At 38.3% G+C, this 20,769-nt stretch overlaps 1 protein-coding gene across 2 annotated transcripts in view; it reads left to right on the top strand.

The window, feature by feature from the left end:
- Window positions 1-20,769, top strand: part of LOC144056455 (contactin-4-like) — a 145,320-nt gene that overhangs the window by 73,117 nt on the left and 51,434 nt on the right. For both annotated transcript variants that reach the window (XM_077573294.1, XM_077573292.1), the window contains exons 9-11: window positions 2,258-2,397; window positions 14,773-14,902; window positions 17,346-17,496. In XM_077573294.1, coding sequence (XP_077429420.1) covers window positions 2,258-2,397; window positions 14,773-14,902; window positions 17,346-17,496 — 421 coding nt within the window. The remainder of the gene's footprint in view (window positions 1-2,257; window positions 2,398-14,772; window positions 14,903-17,345; window positions 17,497-20,769) is intronic.

The following is a 20,769-nucleotide window of genomic DNA, read 5'->3' as shown; positions in this document are numbered from 1 at the left end:
TGAGCTGCAGGTCCTTTTTCATTTTGATGTGTTTTGTCTCTCTCTGTTTCTCTCCCTCTCACACTGTCTGCAGCCAGGTGATAAAAATCAGTAATCTTATTTTGAGCCTGCTTTGAATTAAGCTTTTGAGACATTTGTCAGCAGTGTAAGCCAATGGGGGGATCGATAAGGTATATCTTGTTCATCCAAGCAAGCTGCAAAAGTGGGAGAGTCTCGTTCGGAGAGGGAAATAAATGCAAGTAGCGCTATATGGTGGATTCCCAGTGATTCATGTTGTCACATAAAAACAGTGGGCAGCATTTGACAACATTTATAAATAAAATAATAAAAACGTAATTAAATTCTCATTACGCTACTTCTTGAGATGGACGTCATGACGGACAAATGGGGGAAAGTAGAACAGGAACAACTACATGGTAGATGGAAAAGAGTCAAAGGTGGCACTGGGCTACAACAGAAAGTGAGAGTCGTCTGCCTGAGCCATTGCGCTGGACGTTGACGAGAGCTAGTTGGCGAGCTGCAGGAGCTAGCTAGCTAGCTAGCTGGCACAAAACAACCTGGCTATCGAGAACTAATTGCTATTAATCATGATGAAAGTAAACCGTTACCTAGTGAATCAGTAACATTTTGGCCACATTGTGGCTATTAATCCTGATGAAAGTAAATCATTACCAAACTAAAAAGACAAATTCTGGAAAGAGAAGTATCAGCCAAAATACACCAATGTACACTACTCCCGTTACGGTTCTGGTAGATACAGTTCTGGTAGAACAATATTTACACTTAAATTCCCAACAAAAATTGGCAACGTCCCCAGCAAATTTTCAAAAATGTGTTGTTTTCCGTGCTGCTGGATGAGGTCTAGAGATTAATTTCCTTAAAAGTAAAATGCAACGTACTTGCACCAACATTGTATAAGCATCATCCCAATACTAATAAACATCAAATGACCTCAACAAACCTTTAGCCTGGGTGCTATAAAAAGACACAAAAAAACACGAGTTGAATATTAATACAGGACTGTGTATATACAGTATTATATAGGGGTGTGAATTGCCTAGTACCTGGCGATTCCATTCGTATTACGATTCATAGGACACGATTCGATTTGATACCGATTAATCCCGATACAAATCTATAAATTGATTATTGCGATTTTTTTTTTTTTACTCAAATTTTGAAAATACTAATCAGTAAACTTGTACATGTACACTGTTAGATTTGTATGAAAATGTATTTATTTATCTGAAAATTCAGGCTTATAACTGAGCCACTGCATTTAACAAACAGGTTGCAGTCTGTTTCATGTCTGAAATAAAATATTAAGGCTTAATGTTCCATTAACATAACATTCTTCCATGCTTAATGTGTGAATCCTAACCCTAAATCAGATGTTTTGTTGAATATTCCCATAAAAAAAGGTTAGGTTAGGTTTAAAAATTGATTCAGCCGAATCCATGTAAGAATTGTGAGCTGTATTATCGCGATATATTGCCGAATCGATTTTTTTCTAACACCCCTAGTGCTATTATATATATTTTGTTTTTATGTGGACTATTACAAGCACCTTTGCTGGGCAGCAGTTCCATTTCTTTTTATCTTCTATATTCCCCCACAATCAAGCATGCTTGATCACAGATACACTGTGTGCTGAAAAAAAAGTGTGTATGTGAATGTGTGTGTGGGTTTGTGTGTGCGTGTGTGCATAGAGTGTGTACAAGTCATTGACTTTCTCTCAGCCTTACCCTGCATCTTTTAAAGACAAATACTGGAAAGTACAAGCCAATTAGAGCTGGGTTTTTACGGCTGCGGAAAAACCTCCAAAAGGTCAGTCCTTGAGAGTGACATTAGGTGAAGTTTGTGAAATGGAAAAGTGCAGTCCGCCATTACTCTTTTCTTGCCACTGGCCTGTGTGATAGGAGCTTGACCTACACACCATGCAGTATGTACAGAGAGCTTTGTGGCACTTGCTTTATCTCGCCACATGACTGCACTTTTTCTTTAATCAGTAACAAGCCACAAGTTGAATGCAAGAGACACGAAAATGCAATTCTCTTCTTGTAATTATACATTAATTTATATTTATGGCAAAAAACGGTCCTATATTTAGATATACACACACACACATAGTTGGCATTACCATGTGATTTCACTGATAAAAGATTATTTACATGAATCACACAAAGATCATCAAATCCATTAAAATTGTTTTAAATTTTTTGTAATTTTAAGTTCATTTTTCTCTAAACATTTCCAGCTCCACCACATCTTATTGAGAAACCTCAAGATGTCCAGAAGCTTATTGATGGCTCCTTGTCGTGGGATTGTAAAGCCACAGGGAAGCCGAAACCCTCCTACAGGTGGATGAAAAATGGAGAGAACGTGGAACCTACAGAGGTGAGCCATGCGGGAATCCGTGCCACTGTGGAATTGAGGATGTCGTTTTGGTTAGATTTGTTATTTTTTACACAGATTTCTTGAGCAGGGCTGTTGGGTAAAGGACATTTCACACTGTACTTGCTCAGTGTGAAAGGGAAATACAGCATGAAAACACGACGGAATCCTGGTGCCAGCATTTATCGCGTTTTGTGGGAAGGTAGATTCAAGGGCTGGGAAGCAGGGCGAGGAGGCAAAGGTGTTCAAAAAGGGTAGTTTAATTAAACGAAAAGACAAACCAGGTACAGGTTTTCCAAAAAAAACATAAAACCAACAAAGTCCAAAACAAGTGCAAACAAATATGGAGAAATAACTGCACATTAACTAAAGACTGTGAACAAAGTTGGCAACTAGGCATGACGAGGACATGAAAGCAGGGAACTAAAAATACATACTAATGAGACAACAAGAGACAACTGAGTAAGATACACATGGCTGAGTGAGCTGTTTGGGTGACATTCCTGCATTCGAGGAAGGTCGGAAGTCGGACTTATTCCATTTACTTTTCCCATTTCCAACCTGAAAGCATTTCTGGCGAAAGTAAACAACCAAAATGGTGGTTAGTGATAAAATGTTTTTTTTATTTTATTTTGACCTCCAGCAAACTTGTTTCGTAATTTTGCTTAATTTATTTTAATTTTTTTTAAATTTTTATTTCATAAGCATTCAATCCAGCTCAGTAGTTTACCATAAATTTCACGCAGGGAGATAGCGGCGTGCTGTCACGTACGTTGTGTTACGTGAAGTTATGTTGAATATTTAAGAATGGAGAAAGATATCTAGTTTTATACTAGAGTAAATTGTGCTTTACCATTCACGCAGTGGCAAGCGGTGACCTTTTAGAGTGGGCATGCTGGAATGACACCCCATTACCACATACACAATGAATGGGCTTGTCGATGTGCGCTGCTAAGTGCAGTGTGAAAAGGCCTTAAAGATCATAAACAGAATTCATGAGATTGGCTCACAGAGCATGGTGTTGCTTGTTCAGGCTCAACGGACTAATTTCTACACATTATGTAATTGTTATTCATTACTACACTTTAATATTAATTATGTAGCCTAGAAAGTAAAAATGACATAAGATTCAAAATCATTTAATTGATCTAATCTTTTACACTCAGTGATAGTTATCTTTGCACAGATACAATGTTACTGTTCAAAAGTTCTAACAGAAATATGAACTCCTATTTAAAAATAAAAAAAAAACCGCCTGATTTAATGCTTATTATATTAAAAATAAATAAATAAATAAACCACCTGAGCACTCGAGTGCAGCATACACCTGATGAATAAACAGCTGCTTCATTATGCAGACTTAGTGAGACCAACACACCAGAGGATATTGATCAGTGCTGGATTGTAATACATGTGGTTGGAATGAACCCAGTTTGGCAACACAAGCACAGTGTGGCCTGTCTAATAAAACGACTTGCAAATCATGGTGAACGCTCAACAACATGTGTAAACAATGCCTGTGACGTTTTCATTAAATCTTAGTGCTATGTGAAAATACTCTGACCTTCGTTATAGTCCCATCCATACATGTTCTTCTTCTGCTTATTGGCAGGGACAATAGACAGAGATGCATACATTTAGCCTCTCGATTGAATCCTGGGTGTTCTGTTTTTTAAAGAACTTTATTTACTTACACATCATTTGCAGACAAATTCATATTCCAGTTATAAAACAAGCTGGGTGTTCCCTGGGGCCTCCTCACTGTGGATCAACTCACCAAAGAGGTGTTGGGAACATATGGTAGCCTTATGCCTTTGCAATCTTATCTGGCTCCTCCCGATGCGGAGGAACAGCGGCTCTACTTTGAGTCCCTCTTGGATGACCGAGCTTCTCAGCATATCTCTAAGGGACAGCCTCAGACACTTTGCAGAGGAAACACATTCTATCCACTTGTATCTGTGAGCTTATTCTTATTACCCACAGTCTGTGGCCATAAGTGAGGTTGCAAACGTAGACCAACCGTTAAATTAAGACCGTTGCCTTTTGGCTCAGCTTTTCTTCACACAACGTACCTATCGATGGTGTAGGGCTGAAACCTCCTATCTCACAATTTATATAAATTTCATGTTTTTTTATCACAAATAGTATACTACTGGTCAGTCCACTTGAGTGGGTTTTAATATGACAAATTATTAACCAATCTATCGTGTTGAGTTGTTATGTTTAAACATTGTTGTACTCTTAAAGATACAGTAATGTGCAATACAATTTATGGCAATTAATCGTTCTGTTTTGCTTGTTTTTACACTCAAAGGCTAGTTTTGCTGCCTATGCTGTCATGTCTGGGTAGAGCTGGCTTTGGTTGAGGGTCCCGATTGGTCCTGAGTGGATGCCTGCCCTTCCGCAGGCTGACCAATCCGGGCCCTCAGCCACTTGTGCCTGGCCCCAGGTGTGACTAATCCCCTAATTTGTGTGGGTGCATTTAATTCCCGGGTGGTGATCAGTCCCTTGTGGGATCATTGCCGATTGTCACGGTCACCCCCGGAGTTTGTTCTGTTGTTTTGATTTTTACAATAAAATACAACAGTCTAACCCGCACTCCTGCCGTGGTTCTCCTGCCTCCCTGCACTTTGGGTCCTCTACTCCACACGCCGACGGACTCAACTCCGCTCCGTGACTACACCGTGACATATGCATATAGAGGCCTCTATGCCGTGTTTGTTTTTAAAACATGCTTTTAAGTAAGGCTGCAACGGTTTCAGATGAATGTGTACGAAATAAATACGATTATAGTCTGAGGAAAAAAACTCACGATTATTCTTATAGACATAAAAAAAAAATCACATCAGCATTCTTTGAAAATGTTTATTTTTTAGCAACAATAAATAACTGAAAAAAAATAGTGGCTCATTATCAGGCTTCTGCAAAGCTTGCTGATGAGCTGATCGTTGGATTCATCTGCGTTGGAGGAGGGAGACATTGAAAAAAGGCTGGATAGGAGCTGGATAGGGGCTCTCGAGGACCGGACTTGAGCACACCTGCCATAATGCATCGTCTGAACAATCGTAGAAGTTGGCCTGATTGCAGCCTTTATTTTTTTGCCTGAAAACACATGTGGTAATGCATCTTCCGCATCTGAATGAGGATATCTCGCTGTAGGCCTAATTGGTCATGCTGGTTCAAAATGATGTGGCCTAATCCTTTCAGGAACAATGGTAGTACCATTTGCGAATGAATTGTGAAAGCTAATTGTGCTTTGTTGCCCACGTGGGACTTCCCTGTCGGGATTATGCAGTAATGCGTTTGAAAAATTTGGTAGTAGTGCCCACTACATTTCTAAAAAATTCTTACAGTTACAAAACAGACATTGAAATTCACTATATTTTCAAATGTATTACAACAAAAGTAGGAACTTTTCACTGCAGCAAAGAAAAAAAATTAAATGAAAAAAGTACAGTATCCCTTTAAGTGCCCCCTCAAAGTAGCCAATAAATGTATTCAGACTGCACAGCTGAATGGATTCATAAGCAAAGGTGTTACATTACTCGAAATGCCACCATTAACCACACTCATGTAATGAGTGGAATAGGGAAAGGTCAATTATATAAGCGATAGAGTGGAAAGGAAGCTCTATTTGCTGTTTATGAGGGATTTTGCTGTCTTTCTCAGTATTAAACAGTAATCTTTCATCAAATGCTTGTTATTAGGATAGACAGAAATTGTTGTGCATCAGTTATATCAATAAATTAGCGTCAGTCACATAAAGCTTTTTGGTAACGTTTTACACCAATCCAACGTCAGTCAAATGTGACTGACGCCTACCGCCCGTGGCGTCGGCACTTCACGCCGGAAAAATGACAGAAGTACACATCGCATCAGATAGACACCAACGCCAATTGTTAAGTACCTGCTGCACATGCATGAGACGTAATCCCCCTTCGTACCATCGGCGACGGTAGTCACTTTTCCTCATTGTTAGAAAAAGGCAACCGGAAAGCTCATACGGGGGCGGGATATAAAAATGTAAACCATGCATAATCACGATGTATTCCCACATGAAGCACACCGTCAGGATCTTTACAGAGTATCGTGTAATATAAAAGTAAATCCTACCTGATTATATCCAGTTGCGTCTCCATATCTTTCCATAATTTGGCTTTCATCACTTGATCGTCATACCCTTTAATGCTAATGTCATACAATGCCAGTCTCTATTGAACCATAGTGATGAATTCATCTTCTGTTTATGTACTTATATCCAAGGTGTGATAATGTGCAAAACATTGCTTACTGTTTATCTGCATTCTTTACTTCCTAGCTAACAGCCAATCAGAATGATGAATCGTCACGACGGTCCAACGCCGATTCGACATGTTGAATCTGCCGAAAACGTCCCCCAAACGCTCCCCAATGGGATCCCCCACGTTACGACGGTGATTTATACATTAATCAAACGGCGCATACTGACACTCGGACACTTTCCAACTTCCGAAGTCGGATTGGTGTATCGAGACCTTTAGAGTCTAACAGTTTAATGTATGCTACGTGCTTATTTTACTGTCACAAGAACAGATACAGGAGACAGATGGTCGACTGCAATGGAAAGTCAAAGCAAACATTCTGATTTAATTGCCGACATGACTGATTGAAAGCCATGACTCAACTCCATGTCCGGATTTGGAATGTGTATGTAAATAATAAGTCTAATACTGTAAAGCAATCTTTTCTCCTCAGTATTTCAGAGTTAAGTTTTTCAAAAACAAACAAAAGAAGCTGGCGCATACAGGCACGCAGCAACAAACTTCACACCATGATTTGTGTGCACTGTTATCTACTTTGCACAGGCACAGTGAGAGGGAAGGGCCAGAGTTTGTGCAAGATCACTTACAATCAAACTAAGCTTGTGACACGCTGTACATTGCACAACAGCAACAAATAGCTGGCCATTTTAAATGACCCCTGAATCAAAAATGAGTTGATCACATTTGAATCATTTGCCCTCAATGATGGATGCTGTCATCAGTGTCACAGTATACAGTGCACAAAAATACACAAGTACACAACAAAATGATTTATTTCAACAGACCAATAAAAATTTCACTTGCAAAGGAAATGCTGCTTGAAAATCAATAAAATGTCATTTTCTCTTAGTCAGTCACCTGATTAAATAACGTCAGTTTATTAAAGTCCACTTTACACACATGAAGGAAAACCAAAGTGTCATGCACCCCCCTTGAAAAGTATTAAACGGTGAGGCAATGTCATGCTTTCCTTTTACCTTTGCTGTTGACTGATGATTTAGGTTTGACATCATTAGATTAATGAGAGACAAAATATCAACATTTGAACTTTTATTTGCCAAGCATTTACATTTGGATCTAATGCCCATCTTGGAATAGAGCTATTGTTGTTGTTTGAGCCCACCCACTTTTCATTGAATCAAAATATTGGAACAGGCTTATTTTAATATCCGGGGTTGTCCTATTACATTGATTATTCAAACAATAGCATTGAATATCTAGCAGAGTCTCAGATTTTGATTTTGCTTGGAAATAATATTTGTATACAAGTTAGCATTGCAACCAACATGAAAACCAGAGAGCTGCCTCTATGTAAAACACAATTGCAAATTTTAGAAAAGAAGAATCACACAAGCCAGGACAACCATTTGTAATGATGTAAGAAGCAAAGCAATAGTATGCGCACATGTGTGCTGTATAGTTATATTGTGTATTTGAGCAGCCTTATTGCTGTGGGCAGGAATAACCTGCAGTAGAATTCCTTCCTGCAGAAGCAGCTTCTGAGGGACTCTACAATGTAATGCAGGAGGTGTGAAGTGTTGTCTATGATGGATGTCAGCTTAGCAATAGTCCTTTTGTACGTGACGTTACAGCCTTCATGGGAAAATGGCAATATAACCATTTGCATCTATTGAAACCGTTGAAACTCGTAAAGCGTATAGTTCCGTATCTAATCGATTATCTTCTAGTCATATTTTGCTGTGCGGTAGCTTGTACTGGTAGATAAAGATGTAAACCATGATAGATGGATCGCAAATTATTCACAGATTTGTAGCGATCATTTTCTACAGGGTTAGTAGATCACTGCTCATATATTTTACTAGCAAACATACACTAACAAAGATTGTAACAGAGGTGTCGAATTACAACATGTTTCAAATCAACATGAGCCAAATAATTACCGTCCACTCCAACTGCACATACACAGACTACGCTTTTAGTTCCACATGAGTTCAATCTAAATATAATAAATAATATTTAAAAAAAAAATAGGTACAGTCTAAAAAGCTTAATGTAAAAAAAAAACTTAACATTGCTTAATATTAGGAAATTATGAGTAATCGCCACCAAAATTTGCCAATCAAAGTTCACGTGATTGGTTGTAGTTTTCTAACATTAAGCCACATATTTTTTATTTTATTTTTTGCATTGAAGGCATTTATTTGTTTTTTGATGGAACCATCTTCCACTACCCTTAAACCAAAATTCTGCACTCTTGCTGTCGTAAACCAGTAAATTGTCTACTAAAATACAGATGGACAAAAAAACAAATATTAGGAAATTACTTTCAGTTTTTGTTAAAGAAATTCTGTTTGCCATTTTGAGTCACAATCGAACCATTTTCACTCCCAAATTAAAAATAGGGCATCCCATCATCATGTGTCATCCAAAGAGATACAAGTTGCCTGCTAACTAATGAACTAGCACATAAAAAACAAACAAATATATTTCCAATTTAATGGGGTTATATAATATTAGCTCTTTTCAAATATATATTTTTTTAAATAATTACGAAAAGGCAGCCATTTTTTTGGGCTAGTTTTTGACTGTTCTTTTAACACTTTTTTTTTTTTTTTTACTTTGTTCATTTTTTTTTTTAAATATATATATACATTAAGCACCTTAGACTGTCCCTAGTTTTTTGGTAAAATCAAGCTACATTAAGCTTTTTTATCGCCATAATGAGCGTAAAAACATACGTCAGTTACAGGATAAACAAGTCGTACCCTGGTGTGAGCGGAGCATCTCGTCCCGGAGACCCAGCCGCAACAAAAAACCTGGTACGTGACCAGGCTTTTTAAGCTTTCAAATTGGCTCCAGTGTAAGGGAATACGGTGTTCACTACATGATATAGGTCGTGCGGCCGGTGTGAATTCCGGCAAAGTTGGCAATTTTATTAAATCAGTGAACACAGCAGGAGATAGAAGGTAAGGTCTGTTTCCAAACTAGCGATCTTCAACTTCTGTAAATATCGTGCTCTTTGAGCCACTTCTACCAACAGGCAAACTTCAGTCGAAATAGTAGATCCCATGACTAGATGTGCAATAATAGCAGCAATAAGTCGCACCGTGTCCTGTCCACTTAAATTCAACATTCATTCACTAAGTTGACCGTCTATCATGGAGCAGTTATGTGATCACGTGACGTAGGTGCAAAAGGTCTATTGTCCTTCTGTCCGCCACCTTTTCGATGGTGCAACTTGTTAACTGTACTGTACACTAACATATCTCACACAGAGCCACTAGTCCTCACATACTGTGGCCTGCCAGTTAGCTAGTCGACGGTCCACATCTGCCTCTTCTCTCAGTTTATTGATGGTCTAATGGTGTTGAAAGCACTGGAAAAGTAAAATAAAAATCAATCTCTCTTATAGTCCTGTCGGGGGACTCCGAGTGAGACAGGAGTCCATGCAAGCAAGAAGGTCCACTCCAACACCAGATCCATTGACAAATTGTAGCACATCTACCAAGGATCTCAGTTTGGCTAAGGAAGATCACTTACCATGGTCTTCATTTGGAGGGAATTCAGGAGGACGGGTCTGGAGTGTCCAGAGGAAGTCCTCCATAGGGTGTGCTAGACAACCTCACTAAGATGGTCTGCACACTCCCGGACCCCGAGTACTTTGGAACTGTTGGGATCTGTTCCCGTGGCTTTCCTGATCTTTGTTGTCCCTCCTAGCCTTCTCTATTGAGAGAGGGAAAGGTAATGAGTGGGGACCAGAAGGTTAATCATGATCTGAAGGTCTTGGAAGGGGGGGGGGGTGTTGGTGGGTTGCTGAGGTGAGAAGAGATGCAGCTGAGGAGAGAATACTTTTCTCAAGAGGTGTGAAGAAGTAGGGCCATGTTGATTGGGATTTAGTGAGAGACAGAGTTAATGAGTTAGAGTTTGTATTAAAAAAACGCTGGTCTTCCAACGGTGTTTTTTCTATCCCCACTCTCTGGTGTTAAAAATGCTCACATGCCTCAATCCAGATCTTCACGGTCTTCTTCTGTGGAGCTTGGTACGTACAGTCCTGCTCATTGTTATTGGCACCCCTTCATTTTTTACAATATCTACAGAAATAAATGGAAATGTACCAAATTTATATCATCAGGACCTTTTAATTAAATGCCCAAAGTAATTCAACAAAGGAACATGTTTTTCAACTAAGATAATGTAATTCCAAAGAAGAAATAGAAAACACAGCATGTGCAGCAATAATGGCACCCCTCTTCGATATTTGGTTGCACACCCTTTGGCAGTGATGACAGCTTCCAAACGTTTCTTGTAGCCATCTCTAAACTTCTTGCACTTCTCCGCTGGTATTTCCAACCACTTTTCCTTTGCAAATTGTTCAAGCTCTTGAATGTTTGCAGGTTTCTTTTCTCAATGGCACATTTCAGCTCCTATCAAAGATTTTCAATCAGATTGAGATCAGGAGTCATTGTTGGCCATTTTAAAACAATATTTTTTTTCCTTTTTAACCATTCCTGTATGCTTTTGGATGTGTACTTTGAGTCTTTGTCTTGCTGGAGAAACCATGACCTTCGACTAAAACCAAGTTGTCACACTTGGTAGGACACGTCCCCCTAGAATGTGTTGATTATTCTCTGATTTCATGATTCCTGTGATACGATCAAGGCCTCCGGTACCACATGCAGCAAAGCAGCCCCACAGAACTATAGATCCTCCAACATGCTTGACTGTAGAGAGGGTGTTATTTTCATTGGAAGCTTCATTGTGCTGTTTGTAAGCAAACTGTTGGCGTGCATTGCAGAAAAGCTCTATTTTCTTTTCTTTCGTCCACAGAACATTTTCCCAAAATAATTGTGGTTTGTCCAGGTACTCCTTGGCAAAGCTTAGCCATTCTTTTTCATGTCTGTCTCAGGAATGGTCTTCGCCAATGAAGCCCTATTTTTGGTTCAGTGTGCGGCGTATGGCACTTCTTGAAACCATGATCCCAGACTGTTCCAGGTTGGCTTTCAGGTCTTTGGATGTTTAACGTGGTGTTTTTTCCACCATTCGTACCAACCATCGAAGACTTCTGTCATCAATTTCTCTCTTCCCCCAATGTCCATGGAGGTTCTTGACAGTTCCATGCTCGTCAAACTTCTTAACAAGTTCACTACGCATTGCTGAAACAGGGCTACCAAAATCTATGGAGATGGCTCTATACCATTTGGATGTCTTGTGTTTGTGAATAATCGCACTGCTGATGTCCTCAGACAGCTCCTTTGTTTTCATAATTTCATAAAAAGTTTCATAAAGCTTTTTAAAACCTCAAAGTCATCATTCATTAGTTAAATGATGTCAATTGGGCACAGACAATTTTGAACAAAAAAATTCTAATTTGTGAGTTACCAAAGGTGAGTCACATTGTGTTTCCATACTGATCTACAGGGAAGGGTGTCAATACCAGTGACAGAGCACATTTTAAGTTTTCTTTTTTTTCCGCCTATTGTTTATTGTTTTAATTTGTTTTTTAATCATTTGGTCTTTCAGATGAAATACAAGTTCTCTATAAAATAAAATAAATTACTTTTTTTTCAGAAGATATTCCACAATATGTACTTTACCTTCATGGGTGCCAATAATGGTGAGCAAGACTGTATATTGGTCATAGACGGAAAAAGTTGTGATCAGAGCATTCAAGATGGGGGTAGTGCACCTACTGAGAACAAATCGCCCCACTTGTGTGTGACAATCAGTGGTACTCTCTTATATGCATCTCTAACATTAGCATACAGTACATGAGCTCCAATATTGCATAGTCTCCTGTGTGGCAATCTGCATATTGTGTGAAGTTGGGGAGGGTAGCAGAGAGAAAGGAATGTTTGAAGTCCCCGAATATGAGGATGAGGTCCTCTGGGTGTGGATGCATTCACACGCAGTAAGAGCGTCAACAGGGGAAGGAATGTATTCGGTACACCATCACAACAATGACGTGAAAACTCCCGAGGTATATAGTAAGGTCGGCCGTTGAATGCTAGATGCTCAATGTCCATACTGCAGAGCTGCTCTTTAACAGTGAAGCCCCAGGGTTACATCTGTTGTATAAAAAAAAACAACAACAAAAACACTCCCATCCCCTCGTCTTTCTTTTTGCTGCTCCGACAGTTTGCGGTCTGCACACATATATATCCATAAGACCCTTCACAGTCATCATAGTGTCCTGTGTGTCCTTGTTCAACCATGTCTCAATGAAACATATGATATTGCAAGGAGAACACAAAGGCTAGACTCAAATTTGCCAAGAATTACAGAAACATACCTAAAAAAATTCTGATTGGTAATTTTATGGTCTGATAAGATGAATATTAACATTTACTAATCTTATGGAAATGATATGTTATTAGCCCAAGCATACATGCTCATCTGTGAAAACGCAGTGAAGATAATACCATAAAGTTGCATTGCTTCCTCAGGTCTGCTTATTAATCTTCATTGATGTGACAGCATTGATGAAATTATTGCATGCAAAATATTTGCAACAAATATTAAAGGGACTGTGTATAGAATTTTTCGATGTCAATTTATTTTTAAAAAGCAATATTAATTTCAATAATATGAAAAAAAAAGTGAAATCACATAAATGTACATTTTTGTATTTAATCGTAGGTCTAGTATTAGCTAATTAGATTACATAGGTCGCCTTACAGTAGACTGACATGTTTAGCCACCATCTTTCTGCTGCGGATACCCGAAGGAGAAGAACTTTGTGAGAGTAGTAATTGGTGGTAGGCTTGCAAGGTGTGGTCTCTATCTGAGGTACCGTAGTGCGCGTGCTTCAAAATGCATGGACTTTGAACTTAGGTTGCTGCATTCTATTCGTTCACCACTAGATGGGACTAAATTCTACACACTGTCGCTTTAAGTCTTATCCATTTCACTTATTCTACTGGTTTGGTTACAAATAGTGCTATCATCTTAGTTGTGTATCAAATCCACATATACCACAATAGCCGCATATAAAGTGTTTGTTTTGTGTTTTATTCATTTTTTCCTTTCGGACACATTATTACAGGTTACATCGACCACATCACATAATTTGCAACATTGACATAAAAGAAGGGCTGACGGGTAGAAGCCATAGCAGTGTGACTGTTGATCTAAACTCAACTCAGCGCTTAAAAGTCTAACTCAAATATTGATAGCAAAAAATAAAAATAAATAATAATTAGTTTCACTGTTCTAATATGTTTTGGAGGGTAGTATAAATATAAACTAAAATATTCAATGAATCCACTGAGTGTTGTTTGTAAACAACCTTACCATTTGTTTTTGAGTACTGATAAATGAATAGCATGCACACACAGCTTCCGAGAAATAAAACTCAGCTTTTTCCAACACTTTATTACTCTTTGGTCCTTCAGTGAGTCACAATGATTTTTATTTTATCCTTCCCAGTCATCTCTTTTTGAAATTGTAGTCTGATGTTTCACTGAGTGGAAAAGTCTTGACAGCTGACAAAAAAAAGCCCAAGTCAGAAAAGATAAAAAAAATACATGTTGGGACCACATGTCAGAAAACCAATTTTTACAATGCAGTACAGTGGAGCCAAGCTATTCATGGGGTTTAGAGACAGGGCTTCCCCGCAAATAGTGAAAATCAGTGAATAATTGACACCCATTCAAAAACATAAAAAAAAGTAAAAAATTTGACTAAGCGTGGATATATCACCAATAAGCGTTTTCCATGAAAAAAAAATACCAGTATATTGACCCAAAAAACAACAACACACAAAATCATCAACCAGTAGTATGCAGGGGTCCACCGTACACCAATTTTCAGAATGAAGTCCACCCTTAAATATATCCTCATCTCCCTCCTCCTGAAGGGAAAACAGGCCCTGTGGTGCAGCCACTGATATAAATAGGGCATGGTTTTATTTCACTCTCATAAACATGCAGATTGATTAGGATCATTTTCTGCTAGCCTGCCTCCATCCACCCAAGCCTTCCCCTCCATTAGTGATGAAATCCTAGATTTATTGCCACGTCTGTTATTTTCAGACCATAATTCACTGGTCCTGCGGCTGTTTTTATGTAGATGAGCTGTGGAAACTTGGTGTATTAATGGCATGTGTCTGTGTCCATAGGAGCGCATACAGGTGAGCAATGGGGCGTTGTTAATCAGTCGCTTGACCCTGTCGGACACGGGAATGTACCAGTGTGTTGCCGGGAATAAGTATGGCGAGGTCTACTCCAATGCCGAACTCCGAGTTATAGGTAAGATTGTGTAATTGCGTCTTTGTGTGTGTGAGATGTGTGTGCATGAATTAATTCCAGTTTGCACCATCCTCTTCATTTGGACCATTTTACTAGATGACCTTTGCCCCTTCAGTTATTGGCCACTAAAAGGAAATGGTGTTTTACTGACAGTGATGTACAATATGTACTTTAGTTTCTCTGTTTACAAGCGCAGCTCATCCACCCTGTGAGGCTTGTCACTCTCCTCTTTGCCCCTGTGTTAGCTTTCATTTGTTGACAATCTTCCAACACACTTGTTATGTTCAGACGGGAGGCTAATCTGATGTTTGGGATCAAATTTTGAAGCTCTACTGTCCGCACTCATGTCATTTGCAAGTGGCCAGATCTAATTTGATGCTTCCACACATCAGTGAGCTGTACTGACTTGTCTTCTTTGGTTGCCACAGTAATTACGTATCCGAATCAAGTTGCAGGGCTTATCTCTTTTGTCACTTTGCGAGTGTCATGTGGAAGCAATTGGACTTTAGGGGTACTATTATCTACTATAACCATCGGTAAAACGAGTTCTTGAGTAACTCAAGTATCCTGATTCCAAAAAAATGGAAGAAATCAATTATTTCTGCTTCGAGTAGCTATTAGTGTGTACCTTCGAGAAGACAGTCCGTAACCTTAGCTTACCAAAGAATACATCAACATTAACACCTTGGTATGCTTTTATTCTGAACTTGTAGTAAACAACGTGGTGTGGCTGTCTTCACTCATCTTCCCGACTGTAGTGAGGGTTAATTTATATTGCCGTCACAAACTGTCGCCACCATCAACACAACGTCATCCTGAAATCATGTTGCTAATTAAGGACGCTAGAAAAACTCTAATAAGTTACGCTGTCATTGACATACGGTGCCTGTTGCCAGCGTTAGCGTCTAGTGGCTAGCTAAGCAAATGCCCCATATCTTGCTGGCGAGAGCTGTCAGATTATTTTTCAAAGGCGGTTTAATAGGTGAAAATGATTCTGCACATTTTTGCTGACAGCCTGACACTGTCGCAGGCCACACTGATCATTTATTTTTAACAAACCAAGCTCACTCAAATGTGCTGCTTTAGCCAGCAAATTCACTTTCCACATTGTGGTTCTGACATCACTTTTTCCTATACTCACTAATGTTTTAGAGAAGAAAATACAGTTTGCTGCTACAGTGTACATGTACAGTTTAAATTTAATAATAGTAATAAGATGTATGTGGGGTTATTCTAGACACTCAAAGATGCTTCGCAATCGATACATTATTCATGCAATCACACATTCACACTCTGGTGGTTTTAAACTATATATATATATATATATATATACTGTATATATGAATAATGGATAATTTGCTAAAATGTTCAGTAGGATATCCAAATACCAAAATTGTCTATGCCTGATACAATAGTGGTTCCATTGAGATGCAGTTAAAGCACTATGTAGCATGCAATGAGAGATTTGACAACATCCACAAAGCAGCAACAAATAGAGGTAAGAGTCGCGGTGCTTAGTTTTCTTCTCCTGCCTTCGCTCCTCTGTCTCCATGATGTCAGGTGGAAGAGATGCTGAGTTGACATTCCAGTGAAGATTAAATCACATTTCATGTGACTTTTGCTTCAAACTTCATCAAGGCAATAGATTCAATATGGATGACAAAAGTCAGATCTGGGGCTGCCAATCTGAACATGGCCATTCGCCATTCTGACAACGTGGGTAATTGGAGTCAGAGTGCAGTGGTGTAGGTGAAGGCAAAATGTCAAGGACTGGTGTCATACTCCGCAAAACCTTTCAACTTACCATATTTAAAAGGTGACACCCACCCACCCCCAATCAGAGGTCCTGCTTTTGAATCTCACACCAACCCCTCGTTTGTGATTGTTATTCAATCTAAATCTTCTAGATAACTTATTAATATATTTTTTTAAATGTTTATCAAAACCATTCAAAATGAGAGGGATTGTGCTTGCTGAGCTCGGTGAATGATAACTGACTGTTAAAAAGAGGTATGTTGCTCTATTGGTTTCCAAATTGGAACATGTGCACTTCTTCTATTTGGCACCAAAGTATTTTATGTCCATTGTAACAGTTTTTCCCCCCACCGTTGTGTAGTCTTAAACCTTAAGAAATAAGTTAACCTTGGCAGGAATATTTTATATTTGTTACTTCACTGCAGTCTCATGGCCAAGACACACTGTAACATGCTTTACTATTTGTTATCTGGCCTGGAAATAGATTTGGAAAAAGAAGAACATATGTCATCTGTCACAGGCAGGAAAAAAAATCCAAACAACACTGAAGCTAAAAAAGAACAAGTGCAAACTCTGTAATTAAAATCGAGCTAAAAATATTTGTGAGTATGTGGTGAATTTTGAAGAAGGCGGACATGTAATTGACTATGTTTTATACTAAATAACAAATCTACCCCTCCTGTCTCAGCTGTTGCTCCAGATTTCTCTCATAACCAATTGAGGAGCCAGACGTTGGTCAAGGTTGGAGGAGATATGCTCATGGAGTGCAAACCCAAGATGTCTCCGTGGGGTGTGATCTCTTGGAGGAAGGGCAGTGAAGCGCTAGAAGAAAGTCAAAGGTAACTGCTAAACTTCCTTCCCTGAAAAGGTTACTAGAATTCCGCTTCTAAGTAATTTTACTTGTTGCTCAAAGCAAAAATATACTACATGATAATGTACCACACAATCCATTCCATGAAATAACGATCTGGCTTATTTGTGGATTTTTCCCAAATGAAATGCATTTATTTTCACAAGCTCCATTTTGAAGTGTAAATTGTTCACGTTTTTTAACACTAGTACAACAAGAATTCTAAAACAACTAGATCTCCCAGCGCAGTCATTTTGACGGCTTGTGCTCTCGCACTCTCGTAATCGCCTAATATGGTTATTACTCGCTGTTTTGAGTAGCTGATAAAGCCCCTCCCTTGCTTTTCTGTGGGAAACGGGTGTATTAATTTTGATTATCAGGCTTGCACCGCCAAAAACGTCATGACTGCTTCACATTTAGGAGGCTATGCTTTACTAGTCTATAAGGTTATACTCTTCCTTGAGCTGCGCCGCCACTTCCAGTGGAGCCGTACAGGCAACGCGAAAGATCTACATTGAAATGAATAGAGCCGTCAAATTGACTGTCATGGAGGTAAAGTAGTAATAACTTCTAAATATATATTATTTTTTTTATAAAATAAAATGCCAGTGTAGTAAGGATATACATACAGAGAGAGAAAAAGTCAAAAGATTAGGAACATCATTGATCTATGTAAACAGAGTAACAACACATCCAATTTTGAGAACAGCCAAAATGACGGCTCTGGGAGATCTAGTGTTAATCAAATCCATGCACATTGGAACAGTTGAATCATTATTCGAAGATATTCTACTGGAGCTCAAACTGTCATTATGCTGGAATGTGTCGTGATGCCAACAGTGCACCATTCAAGTTGAAAGCGAAATTGACCCAAACCCTAAAATGTTACCCAGATTTTTTGGGGTGCGGCTATCATACCCGTTTGGACTTAATTTTACAATAAATCAAGACATGACTGACACCTGACAGGACATCTGGGACATGACATTTTCATTGGTTGTCATGTTGAACATTCTGTATTCACTCACTGTGCCTACTGTCACTGTCTGATGAAAAATGCATGTGTCAGGTTGAATTTTTATTTGGGCACAAAGATATACTTCTACTACAACATATTCCATATACCTTTTTTTCTTTTCACATTTATGGTTGTTTGTTGCACATTTACATTCAATGCCTTCATATTCCAGATCCGTGACAAGGGCATAAAGTATGTATATTGCAACAATGGCTCTAAAAGCAAACAGGGGTTTGTGCTATGGCACTTTAAAATCAACACTATCGTCATTTAATGGCCAATTTAGCCACTGGATTTTGAGTGCCGACACTTGGTTTGTGAAACGCATCCCACTATTAGGCGCACCTCAATATTGGGCGCACCGTCAATTTTTGAGAACATTTAAGACTTTTAAGTGCGCCTATAGTCGTGAAAATAAGGTAGTTCTGTAAAGTCTTATTTCTGAAATGCAGGAATAACAATTTTCCAGACCTCAAATATTTTGTTGAATTGCCCATCTTTTTTTTTTTTTTATTATTGTTATTTTAGCGCAGTTTGTTGCCTTGATATTTTGAATTCACCCAACTGTGGTAGTCATAGAAAGGCGGCTGATGAGCACAACAGCATCAATCCACTAGTTTGTGTTCTGCTTTACTCCTGTTACAAAAATACAGCCTGAAATTACACACTAGGGTGCCATCAGCCTTATTGTTTTTTTAGTATTGAAAAGCAACCTGGTAAATGGGGAGGATTTATGTGGCACATTTCTACCTTTAAGGCACTCGCGTCATTCACACAATGAAGATGGTGTACAGTTCACTGAAGGAAAGTCAACAGGCCATTCACACACAGATCACGCAGACTCACAAGCAACTACTATCCAAATAGCGAGACAGTCACTCCACCACCTGAACCATAACTCCCCCAATGGAATCATTTGGGATCCTTGAATGTGCCTGACAAAAGACTTTCCAGCTTCTTGCTCTACAGTCATAAAAGGAACAATCCCACACAACTGGAAATGTGTCACAGCATTCTTTTATATTGCAAAATAAATGAACATGGACGACAAAGGGTGCTTAAGAGCCACATTAGATTTTTTTTAAATACAGTATATCACAGAGAATTTGTAAATGGTTATAATAATAATTTGTGGTATTTTTAATCTTATCATTTATTCTGTAATTGATTTAGTCATAATCATAGCTGTAACAATTACTATTTTTATTATTATTTATGCTTGTATTAACACAATTCAACACAACTTTACATTATTGGTTACAGTTCATTCACCGCATCGCTTCAAGCCAATGACGCATTGCTTATATCTGTCAGCACGGCATGCTACTGCTAGCGAGTATTAGCAAACAAGCCTCTCTGTCGCGACCTGAGGAGGGATGAAAACGGGAATATTATATTATACTGTAGATATATAATATAATATTTTATATATATATATATATATATATATATATATATATATATATATATATATATATATATATATCTATATACACACGCACATTTATATATAAATACACACACACACACATACATATATATATATATATATATATATATATATATATATTATCTGCTCCAAAACGTAACTATATTGCCCTCGAGTCGCATAAAACAAATTTGAATTGCCCCCTATGCTCGCTCAAAGCAATGCCGTCAGCCGCTCGAATCGTAAGCGTAATCCTACTAAATCGAACCGAATCGCTCCATTTTAAAATCGAACCGTCCTTGTATCGGATTGCACCCAATATATAAAGATGTGTATCGAATTGCCTTGATTGGAGAGATTTACACCCCTAATATTTACTAATCTATTATGAATAAAACGGAGTAAGCGGTTAGGAAAATGGATGGATGGATGGATGGATGGGTTGGGATCAGCAACAGGTGGAATTTCATTTATCAACACGACAGAATCTGTATTGTACAAGCTTTTATAGGTCAAACAAACCCCTCCAAAAATTAAAATTATCTCAAACCGCAAAACTTGATGTGCCACAAAAAAGTAAAAAAAATGTTTGAATCAGTGTCAAAAATGTTTACGTTTAAAGTCTTTTCTTTCTTTCTTTTTTACAAATTAAAATTTTGAGAGCAGTCTAATCGAAATTAATAGATTATTTCAAAAGAACAATCAGTAGTCAATCAGTCCTAGATATATTTTATTGACAAATTATTTGACATACAGAAAATAATGTACATGTAAATGTATTATTTTACTATTATACAACTTTTTTATTTGTAATT

This window comes from Vanacampus margaritifer, chromosome 8 (assembly GCF_051991255.1).
Source record: "Vanacampus margaritifer isolate UIUO_Vmar chromosome 8, RoL_Vmar_1.0, whole genome shotgun sequence".
NCBI lineage: Eukaryota > Metazoa > Chordata > Actinopteri > Syngnathiformes > Syngnathidae > Vanacampus > Vanacampus margaritifer.
The sequence above is the reverse complement of the archived record's forward strand: the minus strand, read 5'-3'. Positions and strand labels throughout refer to the sequence as shown.